General features: G+C 48.2%; 1 protein-coding gene across 5 annotated transcripts in view; it reads right to left on the bottom strand.

The window, feature by feature from the left end:
- STPG1 (sperm tail PG-rich repeat containing 1) overlaps positions 1-15,198 on the bottom strand; it is a 53,673-nt gene that overhangs the window by 7,709 nt on the left and 30,766 nt on the right. For 4 of the 5 annotated variants that reach the window (XM_039230671.1, XM_039230660.1, XM_039230653.1 and 1 more), the window contains 3 exons: positions 13,572-13,742; positions 8,492-8,600; positions 4,138-4,303 (listed from right to left, as the gene is read on the bottom strand). In XM_039230671.1, the coding sequence (XP_039086602.1) occupies positions 4,138-4,303; positions 8,492-8,600; positions 13,572-13,742 (446 nt within the window). The remainder of the gene's footprint in view (positions 1-4,137; positions 4,304-8,491; positions 8,601-13,571; positions 13,743-15,198) is intronic. The other variant, XM_039230677.1, reaches the window with a different exon arrangement.

The raw sequence follows: 15,198 nt of genomic DNA, 5'->3' as shown, positions 1-15,198 counted from the left end.
ACAACAGCCCTTCTCCTGACTCACCCTGCTTCACGGAGTCATCAGTGTGACGGATATTGACGACCTGAAGCTGACACTTCTCTTCCCTCCTAAAGCCCCCCTGGAAGCTGATAAGTGCTCTTAGTGGCCAGGTGGCCACCGCATAGTGACACCTGCGCCCTGTCCTTCAGTTAGGGAGCCCAGAAATGGCCATCCTAACACCCTGCCAGCCCTTAGCACCGCATATGCCCTCCAAGGGCCACCCAGGAAGCGGCAGGTGAGCGCGGAGGACCCACTCGCAGACCTCGGTAAAAATACGAGTTACATGTATGGAAAGCTTACCGTGTTCCAGACCCAGTGCTTTATCTTATTTCATCCTTGCATGTACATTACGAGGCATTCATGTCACAATTTGCAGGCTTGAATTTGAATTCCTGGGAGGGAGGTGACCCCCTGCTGGCCCCCAGGCCCCCAGAGCTGGTGAGTGGGGAAGGTGGGAGGCTCAAGGCTAGCCTGACTTGGAGTCTCTTATTGTTCACTTACCCTGCAGCCCATTCTCAGCTCTGCAGGCCCTGAGGGGAGTAGGGACAAGACAGGCCCAGGCCCGGCCCCCTGCCGGCCTCCAGAGCATCCCCAGGACATCAGCCAACCCTCGCCTCCCTGGGCTTCACTTTCATTGGTGGGTAACCTGGGACTAGCAGCTGTAGGGTAATTCACATCTCCCGATTCTTCCTGCGTCCTCGAGAAAGCAGAGCCGAAAGATTATTTTTGCAAGCTGGGACCCTCCCCCGCAAATAGGGCGCCAAGCATTTGCAATCCAAGACAAATACGGACAGAAATGACGTCACATGGATGTGACGCCCGGGCTGCCTGTGTTTGCCAAAAAGAAACATGCGAGGACTCAGATTCTCCACCGCTGCCTACGCAGCCCTGGAGAACAAAGTGTGCTCAGGCTTAGTTCGGATAAAGTCCCTACCGAGTTACACAGAGATGGGGAGGAAACAGTGCAGACCTTCTCAGGGGCCGGATGATCCCAGCAGGTGGGCCCCCAGCTGCTCCGGTCCCTCTCTTGCCTCCAGGGACACAGGAGAGGTGACAGAATACCAATCTGGGCGGCTGGAGTCTGGACACCCCGTCCATAGCACACCATTCAGCTATGTCTTTTCGTGACGTTAACTCATTTCTTCCTTACTCAACATAGGCAGACAGATGCTGTTTTCGGCTAACCAGAAGCACGCTTGAGGTTTTTCTTCTTGTTTTAAAATACAATCATAGATTTACAGCTTCATCCTTTCCATGTCAATTTAAAAATTTACATATTTTGGGGGTGCCTGGGTGGCTCAATCGGTTCAGCGTCTGACTTCGGCTCAGGCCATGATCTCACGGTTCATGAGTTCAAGCCCCGTGTAGGGCTCTGTGCTGACAGCTTCCTGAAGCTGATCCTGCTGCAGATCTTCTGTGTGTGTGTGTGTGCGTGTGTGTGTGTCTGCCCCTCCCCCACTTGCCCTCTGTCTGTTTCTCTCTCTTTTTCAAGAATAAACATTAAAAAATTATTTTTTAATTTTATATATTTTGGCTCTCCTTTGGGAGTCCAGGCTGCCCCTAATATGCTCTCCTGAATGCCCTGGTGAGCAAACAGGGTCATGGAAGCTCGGACATGGAGAGACCTCCCTTCTTTCCCCACATGAAGAAATGAAGGCCGAGGGAGGTGCTGAGAGCCACCCAGACCACAGGGGCTGTTAACACAAATGTCCTGCCCAGGGCACCATCCACTCATCAGGGTGAGCCCAAGTGGGGGTCTACCTACTCACCAGGGTGAGCCCAAGTTTAAGAGACACTGGGTTTAGTAGGGGTTTTTTTGTTTTTGTTTTTGTTTTGTTTTGTTTTGTTTTTACGTCAGGCCATCTCAGAGCCTTTAACAAGGCCATGTGCACCGCGATGCTCCCGGGGACACAGGGTTCATATGCAGTGCTCCCTAGACTTATTAACAAAGATCTGTCATTCACAAAGCACCACAGAGAGCCAGTGATCCCCAGACACCCCCAGACACCCCAGCACCACTGCACAAGGGGACCGGTGTGCCGCCTCTGCCTTGCTCGGAGTTGCTCCCGGGTGGCCTGGCTGAAGGTACGGACATGGCTCGTTCACCCCAGCACCCCCGCCGCCTCCGGCACAGACCCAGAAACCTACAGAGCCTGGTGACTAATAGACACAAATGCCGCAAGACGGGAATTATCTCAAACCGCTCGTCCAAACTTCAGCCAAGACCAGATGGCACTTCTCTGGGGGAAGGAGTTCAACACTGAGTGTTCTCCGCCCTCCCTTTCACCATTTCCTCAGAGAACCTTCCGGATTCGAGCGAGGGGCCCAAGCGGCTCAGCCCTTTCTGCTCACCGGATACAGAACAGCTGCAGCTATCGTGACCATATTCTCATCTAACCCTCACAGAAGCTCTCGCAGAGAAGACGCTTATCCCCACTCTGTAACACGCAGACAGGCTCGCAGAAAAGAAAGGGACAGAGCCGTGACTCGCACCCCGTCTGCCAACTCCAAAGCCTGTCCCCTCACCCACTCTCTCTGCTGGCACAGTAAGGGAAGGTGTACGGCGGTGCCCTGACCCAGCCCGGAGGCAGGAAGTCCCTGGCATTCCAAGAGAGCATGTTCCTGGGGACTGTCCTGCCCCAGTTTTGAGCCCTGGACCCCGTGAAGGGTCAACCCGCAGAGCCCAGGAACCGAAGGGCAGGCGGGACTTACCCAGTGGATCCCACCTGAGGTCTGGATCCCTTCTCCAGATCCTGAGTTTGACACGGCCGGTTCATCTGCTCCTCCCGCCACCCCATCTCCTTGTCCTGCACTGATGGTCAGAGTAGGCCCGAGGTTGCCAGGCTCCCCGGGTTGCCTGGGCTTCTGACCCATTGCGGGTATGAGCCTGACTTCCTCGGAGGGGCCGCCCTGCTGAGCCCTCCCAGCAGCCAGTGCTGCCCGGAGAGGACGACACCTGGGTGAGGTGTCGGATGGTGACAGGCAGGCTGACCTGACAGTTAGTTCTAGAAGTTCTAGAACCATCTGAGGAATAAATAATCCCTGTGAGTTTTTGAACCAGTTACGTGAAAGTGATATTAAATGCACAGGATATTAGACATGTTAACACAAATCCCTGTCTTCCCTTTTTAAATGTGTGTGAATATTAAGTCACCATTTGCACCTGCTACACGCCAAGCATATATTATAAAATCTGAAAGCAATACTATGAGGCATGAATTATCCCCACTCTGCTTCACAGATGAGGCCTTGAAGGTTCAGAGGTCTTCATACAGTGCCCAAGGTCACACAGCATGAAAACAGCATAGCTGAAGTTCAAATCCAGCAGGTCTGCTGAAGTTCAAATCCAGCAGGTCTGACCAACTCCAAAGTCTAGACTTTCAACCTATCGGTACAAAACTCAAACAGCCCCGTGCTGCTGTATATCCCTGCCAGCCCAGTAGAGATTTTATTTTATAAAAATAGAATAACGTTAGCACTGGGATAACACAATATCATGAGGAATGTGGAAGGATCCAGACGGTCCTGAGCCTGATTCCTAGTGGCATTTCAAATTAGCTGTGTGACTTGGGCAGTTACTTAGCTGCCCTGAAGCCCAGCTATGAAGAAAGAATAATAATTCTTACAACAGGGTTAGTATGATGGTTGAATGGGATGCTAAGTTCCTGGTGCATAGTAGTTGCTCAATAAATATCATGCATTCAGTAAGTGTTCACTGAGCATCTACTAAGTCAGCAAAGGCCCCTGGAGAGTGAGTGACCCGGCGCTGTGTTCTGCCAAGCAGTGATACCCCTTCCTATTCTGCTTATGTTGGGTCCTTCCCCAGAGCCACCTTTCTTTTTTTTTTTTTTTAATTTTTTTTTTTATGTTTTTATTTATTTCTAGGAGAGAGGGAGACAGCGTGAGCAGGGGAGGATCAGAGAGAGAGGGAGTCACAGACTCTGAAACAGGCTCCAGGCTCTGAGCTGGCAGTCAGCACAGAGCCCGACGCGGGGCTCGAACCCACGAACCGCGAGATCATGACCTAAGCGAAAGTCGGACGCTTAACCGACTAAGCCACCCAGGCGCCCCTCAGAGCCACCTTTCAAAAGAAAGATCGGAATAATCAGGACTCACGGGAAAAGAGTCTTCTTCAGAATTTTGATGTGATCACTGGGGTTGTAATAACCAGGCCCCGGGCCTGCTGATGTCAGTTTCAATCCACGTCCCGTTTTTGATTTGAAACAAGATGTTAATGCCTTTGGTGACTGCTTCACAAGGGATTCGTTGATATGATAATGTCCTAAGAAGAAAGACATTTTAAAACAGAATAAGGAACGCATCTCAAATAAATAAAAAGCAGTACCTTACACCTAAGAATACACTTTAATGACTCTAAGATGATAGCACCCCAAGATGGCCAAATGGGGGCTGCCTGAAAAATAATACTCACCCTTTAGAGAACGTGGGCCACGTGCATCACATACTTAGCTCATTTAATCCTCACAGAAGCCCAGCTGAGTGGGTAACTGTCACCTCCATTCTAAAGAGGAGGAAACGGAGACTCGGAGATATTGAATAATTTGCCCCAAAATTTCATCTAATGAGGAACTAAGCCCTGTTTCTTCCTCTATAAGGTAAGAATAATTCTTCCAACAACAGGGTGGTTATGATCGTTGAGTAATATTTAAGTTCCAGGCATATAGTAGTTGTTTAGTGACTATTACGCAATCAACAAATATTTATTGAGCACCTACTACGTGGACCCAGGGCCACTTGTCTCCAAAGTCCATGCTTTCCAACCATGCCCTGTTTCAAGAGAGAATAAAATGAACTTGCTTCAAGGAAGAAGAGAATGATCTGGGCTGGGGGGAAGTCTCAGCAGCCCTGCTGGCCGGTGTAGGCGTTTTCTGATGCAAAGCAATAGGTACAGAACCTTGAGGACGTCTGTCTGGACCCACTGCTCAGAAGTTAAGGGAATTCTTCCATATACAGGAAAAGCTCTAAGCGTGGAGATGCATGTAGCAACAGCAGCTGCAATGCATGAAGGGGTAAGTGGCCTGACTGTCCAAGGCCAGGGTACTGCTGTCATGGGAACAGCAGCCCAATCTGGTGGAGTGTCAGCCCTGGACACAATAAATATGGAGACCATGAAGCCACATGGCAACGGTTCGGAAAATAAAGGTGAGTGCAAAAAGTTAAATAACACCTAAAAGTCCCTGTATACTATGACGACATCTAGGTACACATGGATACATCTGGATAAAAATAGGTGAGGGGCGCCTGGGTGGCTCAGTCAGTCGAGTGTCTGACTTCAGCTCAGGTCATGATCTCATGGTTCACGAGTTTGAGCCCCGCATTGGCCTCGCTGCTGTCAGCAAGGAGCCTGCTTCGGATCCTCTCTCTCTGCCTCTCCCCCCGCCCCTCTCAAAAATAAACAAACCTTTAAAATATATATATATGGGAACCCAGAAAAGTGGAAGCAATTACATTAGTGTAATTAGCAATTACAGTTACACTGTGGGATGGAAAAATATTTCAAATGCTCTAAACATGGTGAAGTTGATTTTGCTTTACACAAAGATTTGCTTTCCATTGCAAAAGTACTGAAAGCAACAATATGGTAAGCATAAGGAAGATTTTATTTAAATGATAACACCCAGTGTTGGCAAAGGCGAAGAAAAGCAGAGACCTCCCAGTAGCAGGAGGAAATTGTCTCCTGAAGAACAATTTGGCCACCAATACATAAAACCTTAAATATTTTACATGCTTCTGACTTAGCAATTCCGCTTTAAGCAATTAATATAAGGAAATAATCTTGATTATACACAAGCCATGAGCTACAAGGATGTTTGCTGCCTCTCTATTTATATTAGTGTTCGGTTTTAAACAACCTAAATTTCCAATAAAAGGCCATTTGTTCCTTAACTTATGGTACCGCCATGCAATAGAAGACCATACAGTCATTTTAAAAATGATATTCTTAGAAGGGTTTTCAATAACGAGAAAAGATGTTCCAAATAGTTGCATTAGATTCTGTCTCCCTCACTCTCTCTGCCCCTCCCCTGCCCATGCTCTGTCTCTCTCTCAAGAATAAACATTTCAAAAAAAATTTTATGGGGCGGGGGGCGCCTGGGTGGCTCAGGTTATGATCTCACGGTTCGTGGGTTCAAACCCTGCGTCAGGCTCTGTGCTGACAGCCAGCTCAGAGTCTGGAGACTGTTTTGGATTCTGTGTCTCCCTCTCTGCCTCTCCCCTGCTCTCCCACTCTCTCTCTCTCAAAAAATAAACATTAAAAGTTGAACCATCATAAGTCAGGAACCATCGGGACATCTGGATGGCTCAGTCAGTTAAGCATCCAACTTCGGCTAAGGTCATGATCTGGGGTTCGTGAGTTCAAGCCCAGCATCAGGCTCTGTGCTAACAGCTCAGAGCCTGGAGCCTGTTTCAGATTCTGTGTCTCCCTCTCTCTCTTCCCCTCCCCTGCTCATGCTCTGTCTCTCTCTCTCTCTCTCAAGAATAAATAAACATTAAGAAAAAATTAAGTAAGTGTCCAGTTTGCAGCCTTTATAATATTGCTATAGAATCTCTTATGTTAGGTTCCTTTTCCTCTCATTCATGTGTAAATATGTATACGTTTATATTTATGTTACATAGAATATGTCTTTCCCTCCTACAAAATGGTTAAAGCAACACTTGATTATCAAAGGCTGAAAAGCAGAAGCAAGGGGAAAAAGGTGCTCGTAATCTTAAAGCCCAGAGAGAACCAAAAATAAGCTCTGGGGTATTTCCTTCTGGCCTTTTCCTGAGTGTGGCTGGGAAGCTACACAGTGCTGAGCTCACAGCGCGGGTTCGATTCTGTGACCCACGCTTTTCAAGTGACACTTGAAACATAGGTATTCCCCTTAATTGTAACAACCTTTTTCTATTTTAAGGAAAAAGAGAGAGGAGGATATTCGTGATGAACTTGGCAGATGTCAACTTTAGAAAACCCAAGCAGCAAACGTGTGGAGGTGAGCATTATGCTGAGGTAGGGCCACTCAGAGCTGCTGGGACAGGGACCCCGTGGGGATGCCAGTCACGGCTCCGCATCTGTCCCCCCCACCCTCCCACCCCCAGCTGGAGAAGAAGAAACAACCAGGGTTATTTCTGAGAGGTCAAGGCTGACTGGTTCTCCCAGGAGGGCAGTCTCCCCAGCAAGTTTCTGAGGCAGCAGGCAGCAGATTACCGACGGGACCCTGGGCCTGCTTTCTGTGTATCGCTTTTGTCTATCACATGGGGATCAATAATAGTTGTAGCTCACACTTTCTGAGCATGTGATTGCTGCAGGCCGAACAGTCCAGGGCATCTGGAGATCATTCGATGAGAAACGCAAAGCCTCTGGCCCACAGTAGGAGCTTAGCAGACACCGGTGCCCACCTCTCGCGCTCCTGCTGGGCCGGGGGGCTCATGTGTCTGGCTGAGAAGGTGCCCACACCTGGGGGCTCGCCCAGCAGGGTCTCTGGCCAAACTCCAGGGGTGCGGGCTTTGTTCTGTATAAACAAACAAGGTGGGGCTTTGCCTGTGATGATGCAAGGCAGGGGAGCTTTAGCGGGGCTTAGCCTCCTAATTAGGGCCGGTTTTGTTATTCAGCTTCAGACTGATCTTCTCAGCTTTAATCTGGATTTGGTGAAATCCGAAGGGCGCTGCAATTTTATCCACACCCCCCACCTAGAGGTGTGATCGCAGAGGCAGACGCTCCCTGCTCCTCCCCTCAGCTCCGAGGCCCAGGGCTCCCTTGGGGGGCGTCTTCAGGACCCACTGGGAAGGTGACCAGGGCCCCTGGAATCCATATGGCGATGGCGGCCTCACCAGACCTCTCTGGAAACCGCTGGCTGAGGCTGGAAGCAGGCAGCGAGTTTGAGAGAACAGGAAGGCATAAGGCGTCTCCCAGCCCAGGGAGGAAGACACTTGCAGGCCAGCTCCCGGGGCACTTTCAGCGGTCACAGGGAGGGTGACAAGGGCGGCAGCCTCCTCAGTCCAACACCTCTGGACTTAGGCCAGACTTGTTAGCTGGGGGACGCCGAGCAGGTCACCCCCACTCTCGGAGCCCCCTCTCCTCCCCTGAAATGCAGGACTATGAGGAAGACAGGTGGGTGAGGACGGCACAGAAAATACTGAGCGCGGAGTAGGTGCTCTGTCCACGGTTAGTGGCTAATTGGGAAGTCCCCGGTAGGCTCGGGAGGAATGGAAGGATCTGGGCACTCAGTGCACTGAGGGCCTCTGATGGGCATGTGAATGTGCTGGCTGCCCAGAGCAGCCCTTCTCCCCAGAAGGGGGAGACCCGGGCTTCTCCTTAGCCCTCTCCTTTTTGTTCAACACCTGCTCACCATCCCCTTTCCCCCAAAGCCCAACTCTGTCCAAAGAGACTCCCTGTGGAGCAAAGGTGCCCTGCGGAGCAGATCTGGTACATTAACGCTTAGGTCAAGGCCAGTGCGCGGTGGCTGCTTACCTGGAGCTGGTCCTGGGGCAGTGATAGTGAAAAACCCTCTCTGGGTTTTGGACACAAACCCAGCTCGGGCACAAACGTTGTTTCTCTGTTTGCAGCAGGAGACAGAGGCCTGGGGGGTGGGAAGAAAACAAGCGTGGTGTGCCCAGTGCCTTCCCTTCTTTCTCTTTGTCATCGGGCCTGGACGAGGGACACGTCGGGGTAAGAAAAAAAGTTACATGTAAGCCTGTCCTCACGAAATGAACTGACGTGAATAGACAAGGTCCCCGTGCCTTTCCCGTCGCCCCGGCTGGAGTGGACCATGAGTGTGTGGTCCCTCCCAAATGTCTGGTCACCCAACATGGCGCAGAGGACCGTGCCCGGAAGAGAACGTGAAGACCTGGCCGCCAGGCTCGTGTCTGCCATACCCAGGGCGTGGTTCTGCACAAGTGGCTCAGTTTCTCTGAATTTGGGTTTTCTCACCCGTAAAGCAGACCCGACAATCCCTGCTCCACTTGGTGCTGTGCGTGCCATTAAGGTGACAGTGGCCAACAGGCCTCATCTCTAGGACCGTGTTTTTCCTGGAAGTCTGTGACGCTGCACATGCACATCATTTTCGTTATTTTCTCTATGACCTTCGTTCCTTTCGGTGCCCTTAGTCCCACATGTCTCCACCATGACTCCTTACTGTTCAAACAGCCCTTCTACAAACGCGGGATTTGGGGCACTATGTAATTTAAGATCACAATCAGATTTAAAGCACTTCCTCGTCCCGACTTTTCTGGACCGACCGGAAATTAAGCATTTTGACTGATCCACGCAATACACAGTGTATACAGCACTTTAAAAATAACAGGGGGAAAAAAAAGAACACTGAGATCATTCTTCTGTTATATGTGAATCATAAATATTTTAAATGCCAATTTGTAGTCGGTCCCCTGTATTCATTAGATAAAGGCGCAATAAAAATCATCTACACCATGACTGGGCCTATTTACTGAACGAGTGAAACTATTTGCTGGGGCCAGGATGGCTTGATTTTCCGAGATACTTCTTTGAGAAAAAAAAAAAAGTTTCTCAAGCAATGCAGATGGCATTTTGATTTTGTGTTCACAAAGGCGGAAGAATTTAGCTTTTCCCAGGGTCCTTGTGGCTAGAATGCACGCAGGGAGGGCAAACAAAAGCAATGGATGGGAAGGCTAATTACTGGACAGAGGTCCAGGAGCCGAGTTGCCGGAGAGGAAGTAATAACATGGTACCAAGAAAAAGGATTGGAATAGAGAGGTGGGGGATCGTGGTAAGCGGAGGGAAGGAGAGGCCCCGACGGACCCCGCTGCGCAGTGTGGCTAACAGGATTAGCGCATTGCTGCTTCTCGCCAGTTGACTCAACCATTGTTCTCTGGGTCTGCAAAAAGCCTCCCGTAGACAAAACACGATTTCAGCCTTATTCCTCACCCAGACAGAAAAACAACTGAAAGAGGGAGCAGTTTCATATACTCAGAGTGTGTGTTACTGCAAGATGTCATCGCTCGGTGAGGAAAACAGTCCGCTCCACTAGCAGGTTGGGGAAAAAAAAAAAAAAGATGAAGCAGGTTTACTGTATTACCAGGGGGAAAAAATCCAAGATATACTGAGTAGAAAATGCACCTACTGTGGAGAGCGTAATCCTAATGCTGGAAGTAGGGATCGGGGAGGAAGAGAATAGGAAAGGAATTGAACCTGTTTTGAAGGGTGGTTTGCTTTAGAGAGCAGAATCAGAGGAGAAATCTCCTTTTCTAGTTCAAGCATTTCTATGATGCTTGAATATATTTTATGAGGAGCATGAATTATTTTCACAGTCACATTAAAACCATAATCAACAGAAAAACATGCACTTGAAATTGGTCCATTGGCAGAAGGTCCGAGCTCTGTCTTGGGCAGCGGTGTTTTCTAGATTAATAGCTATATACTGCTGGGGGTAATTCCTTCAATGTCATAAATATTGATTGCCAGTGCCCGGCATGGCGGGCCGTGCACGGGGCACCAGGATGTGACATGAAGGAGCACACGGTGGGTTGGGGAGGCAGGTGCATGAAACACCAACTACCTGTGTCAGTAATGGCAAAGGTGCAGGGGCTGAGAACCTCTATTCTCACTTTCTCGGACCAAGCCTTGACCTCTCTCCTGTTAGTATAAGAGCCTTCTACCTGGTTTTCAAAAGCCAGTTTTCACCCGCACTATGGTCCATTCTCCATATGGCTGCCGGAGGGAGCTCTTTTAAAAAGTACATCAGGGGCGCCTGGGTGGCTCAGTCGGTTAAGCAACCGACTTCAGCTCAGGTCATGATCCCGTGGTTCGTGGGTTTGAGCCCCACATCAGGCTCTGTGCTGACAGCCAACTCAGAGCCTGGAGACTGTTTTGGATTCTGTGTCTCCCTCTCCCTCTGATCCTCCCCTACTCACACTGTCTCTCTCTCTCTCTGAAATAAATAAAAACTTAAAAAAAAAAAAAAGTACATCAGGAGATGCCGTCTCACACTCCACCCCCGTAAAGGCTTCCTACAGAGAACAAAATTAAAGATCGCTCCCAGGGTCTTTGGGGTCCTGAGTGAGCTGCTCCCTACCTATCTGTCTGGCTTCCCCTTATCCCCTCTCCTAGCAAATGCTACTCTAGCCAACTTCTTGTAGTTCCCCAAAGCTAAGCTGCTTGCTTTCCCAGGACCTTTGCACATGCTCTTCCCTCAACTCTGCCTCTTCCTTCAGTCCTTGGGTCTCAGCCTCACGCTTCTCTGACCACCCAATCTAAAGTACATGATACTGCCAACCCCCTATATTCCCTAGCTATTCTCTCCCTCAGGCTCTGTTTGTCTTCCTCAAAGCTGGCCACCATTTGTAATTATTTTTGCTTCCCTGTTTACTAGTCTTGTCTTGAGTTCCCCACTGGAATCTAAGTTGTATCACTGGTCTGGCTCAGAGTAGCCACAGAATCATGAAGGGAGACCCAGCAGGGCTGGACCATGATGACCGATCGCTCTCCAGCTGTCCTCCACCTGTGCTCACTGGTGTGCAGATGGTCCCTTCGAGTGGGGGAACTTTGGGCAAGTCCCTTCCTCTCTCCAGGCACCAGCTTCCTCTCCTGTGAATTGAAGATAACCCACTTCATGAATTCTTGTGACTATTAAGTAAGATGCATCCATAATGCTTAGAATGGCACATGGGCCTTGAAAAGGATTTCATCTGGGCGCCTGGGTGACTCAGTCAGTTAAGCGTCCGGCTTCGGCTCAGGTCATGATCTCATGGTTCGTGGGTTCGAGCCCTGCATCAGGCTCTGTGCTGACAGCTAGTTCAGAGCCTGGAGTCTGCTTTAGATTCTGCGTCTCCCTCTCTCTGACCCTCCCCTGCTCATGCTGTCTCTCTCTCTCTCTCTCAGAAATAGAATTTTTAAAAAACATTTAAAAAATTTAAAAAATTTTTAACAAGAAAAGGATTTCCTCCTCCTCCTCCTCCTCCTCCTCGTCATCATCATCTTCAGGCTCTGATTATCCCAGGGGAAGACTGTTTAGAGCTACACCACCCAGCATAGTAGCCACTGGCTATCAGCACCAGACACATGGCTGGTCCCTATTAAGATGTGCTGATAGCATAAAATACACACTGGACTATAAGGACTTGGATGGAAAGAATGTAACACATAAATTATGTTTACTTATAATTATATATAATTATAATAAAATTTATAATCAATAATTTTATATTGATTTGATATTGAAATAATGTTTTGAATATACTGAGTTAAATAGAACATACTATTAACATTGATTTCACCTGTTCCTTTTTACTTTGAAATGTGGCCACTGGGAAAATTTAAATGATGTATGTGGCTCCCATTATATTTCTAGCGGACAGCGCTGGCCTCACAGGCATATATTGCTTTCAGCACATTTTAATCGATTTGATCAATCACAGAAGCTGGGCAGGGGCTTTGTAGTCAGAAAAATAAATATTATTTGAAAGTGTTATAAAAGAAAAAGGAGGGGCGCTTGAGTGGCTCAGTCGGTTAAGCATCCAGCTCTTGATTTCTACCTAGGTCACGGTCTCACAATTTGTGAGATGGAGCCCCATTGTCAGGCTCTGTGCTGACAGTGCAGAGGAATTCTCCCTCCCTCTCTTTCTGCCCCTCCCTTCCTCTTACTCTCTCTCTCTCTCTCTCTCTAAAAATAAACAAATAAACATTAAAAAAAGAAAAGGGAAATCAAAATGAAGTTATTCTAAGACCAAATTATTTTGTGACATGGCCCGATAATATTAACACCTTATATACGATTCACGTCTTACGCTTTCACATTTGCTGTCTCATTTGCTTCTTATAACAACCCTTTAGGGCAAGTATAATTGATTCCCTTTTACAACTGAGGCTCAAGAGGTGACCTGACCTCCCCAAAGACAGCTCTCCTGACCTCCATGCACAGCGGAGCCCTGTGTGCCCAGGGCTGGGCTATGTACTCCACATACAAGACCTAATTTAACATTTGCTTTAATACTATGAAGTGGGCACGTATCCCCATTTCACAGATCAATAACCTGAGTCCTGAAAGCTGAAGGGACTTGCCTAGAGCCACAAAGTTAGTGGCAGAGGGGACATTTGAACCTGACTCCATCTCTTAACCATTAATCATACCGTCCGGTCTCCGTGACTACAAAGTGATTGTAATTGGTGGAGACTTACTGTTAAAAAACCAATTTCTGATATGGAAATACGGAAGTTAATTTTCCCTATAGGGACCTAAAAGGCAAATGGATAGTGTGTGCAGACAGAGTGGCAAATGATATGCCTATTGCACGGATGAGAAAATGGACCCAGAAAGGTTCTATGATAGGAGTGATTACAATAAGTATTTTCCAGGGACGGGTCTTCCCGCTGCTCCACCCTCCACATTTTTCTCCAGGTCCTGCAAATTCCAAAGGCCTTGCCCAGCCTCAAGTACCCACTGGGCAGTCAACAAATGCTAACTGATTTACTAATTACATTAAAATGCTGTTTCCCAAAGTGTCTCCCCCCACCCTTCATTTATTTTAGTAAAGCGTTCATTCAATATATATTTAACAAGCACACCCTACGTTCTTACGTTGTAATGGTTTGGTGCGGGAGTTTCAGATTTGAGGACTTTCACAAAGCTTGGCAACTGAAACATGCTGGAACAGGAATTGCTGAAGTCTTTCTTCGAAACAAAACGTGATGGAAGAGTGTATGCGTTCGCTGCGGGGTATTTAGAAATGATGGTGTCCAATCGGGCCCGCTGTAAGGAGAAAGCCAAAGGCATCAGCACTCTTACATAATCTGGTGGCTCCAAAGGACAGATGTCAAGGGGATGGTGCCCAGCGCTAGGTCTAAAAGCAATCTGTAAACGCTGAACTCTAGCAGGTAACAAGGATAAACTGACCTCAGGTTTTGAGGGCCTGCTCTCGGAGGCTGCAAGTTCTGGCCTGTTTTAACTTCTGTAAACTAACTCAAATTATTCATCTTATATTTGGGACTTGGCAAAAATGATTTTGCCATAAAGGCATTGCCACGCAATCCCATTCAGGCCACTTACACTTGACTCATCAGCTGTTGGGTAATTTATATGATGGGAAGCTTTAGACTTTCTTCCTCCAGCCAAGGCTTTCCTTCTGAGTAAAACCTCACGTCTTGTTTCTAAGATTAAGTAATCTGGATTGCTTAAGTAACAAGTTTGCTTCTAATGTCTTAAAGGCACAAGGGTCCCTGGGGCTTGCTGTCCACCCGTGCCTCCGATCCCTCACCTAATTGCTGATTTCAAAAAACCCTACAGTATTTTTCTGTCTCAGTAGAATCGATTCTACTCCTTCCAGGAAGCCATAATGAACTATTTTCAGTTGAAAAAAAAAAAAAAAAACTCCGGAAAACAAACAGAATCAATGTTTGCCAAATGAAAAGGGGCAAAAGCCATAGTAACTAGGTGATAGCATCACTTTACCCAAGGATAGTATGGCAAGTATTGGAGTCCGATAAAACAAACAAAAAAGTTCTCATTATTTTATGGTGAAAAGCTTGAGAACATTGCCCTGGGCTTCCTCGGCTGGCTAGGGGTCACTAACTACACAGCACCGCAGGTGGGTGAGGCTGTGGGAAGGCATGAACCCCCGCCCCCACCAACTCCTCACCCTGGGCTCAGTAGCAGTCGGTCCCAACATCCAGTCTATGGGCCACCGATGGTATGTGAGTGGATGGGCTCCCAGGGGCAAGAACTTCCTGTCCAGGGTCCCAGCTGTTCAGAGTCTAACCTGGGTTCAAGTCCCAAGCTGGCCTCCTCCTAAGTGTCAGGATTCACCGATGTTCCCAGAAGTAAGGTCACCCCAGCCCTGTATGCACTTTGCCTTTGAGTTTTGGGCAATGGTTAACTGAGTACTTTTCATGGGTTGTTGCCTTTAATCCTCATGAAAAACCTGGGGAGTGGGTATTATGATTATCCCCACTTTACAGATGAGGAGACCGGACTTTGTCCGTCAAATGAGGATGGACCCAATATTATCACCCAGGCAGTCTGCCCCTACTATATAGTATAGATTAGATATCTCATTTTTGAAAATTGTTTAAATGTTTATTTTTGAGAGAGAGAGAGAGAGAGAGAGAGAGAGAGAGCGTGAGCAAGCAGGGGAGGGACAGAGAGAGAAGGAGACACAGAATCCCAAGCAGGCTCCAGGCTCTGAGCTGTCAGCACCGAGCCCTATGCT

The sequence above is a fragment of the Hyaena hyaena genome, unplaced genomic scaffold (genome assembly GCF_003009895.1).
Source record: "Hyaena hyaena isolate Hyena2069 unplaced genomic scaffold, ASM300989v1 scaffold_3, whole genome shotgun sequence".
Taxonomy (NCBI): Eukaryota; Metazoa; Chordata; class Mammalia; order Carnivora; family Hyaenidae; genus Hyaena; species Hyaena hyaena.
The sequence above is the reverse complement of the archived record's forward strand: the minus strand, read 5'-3'. Positions and strand labels throughout refer to the sequence as shown.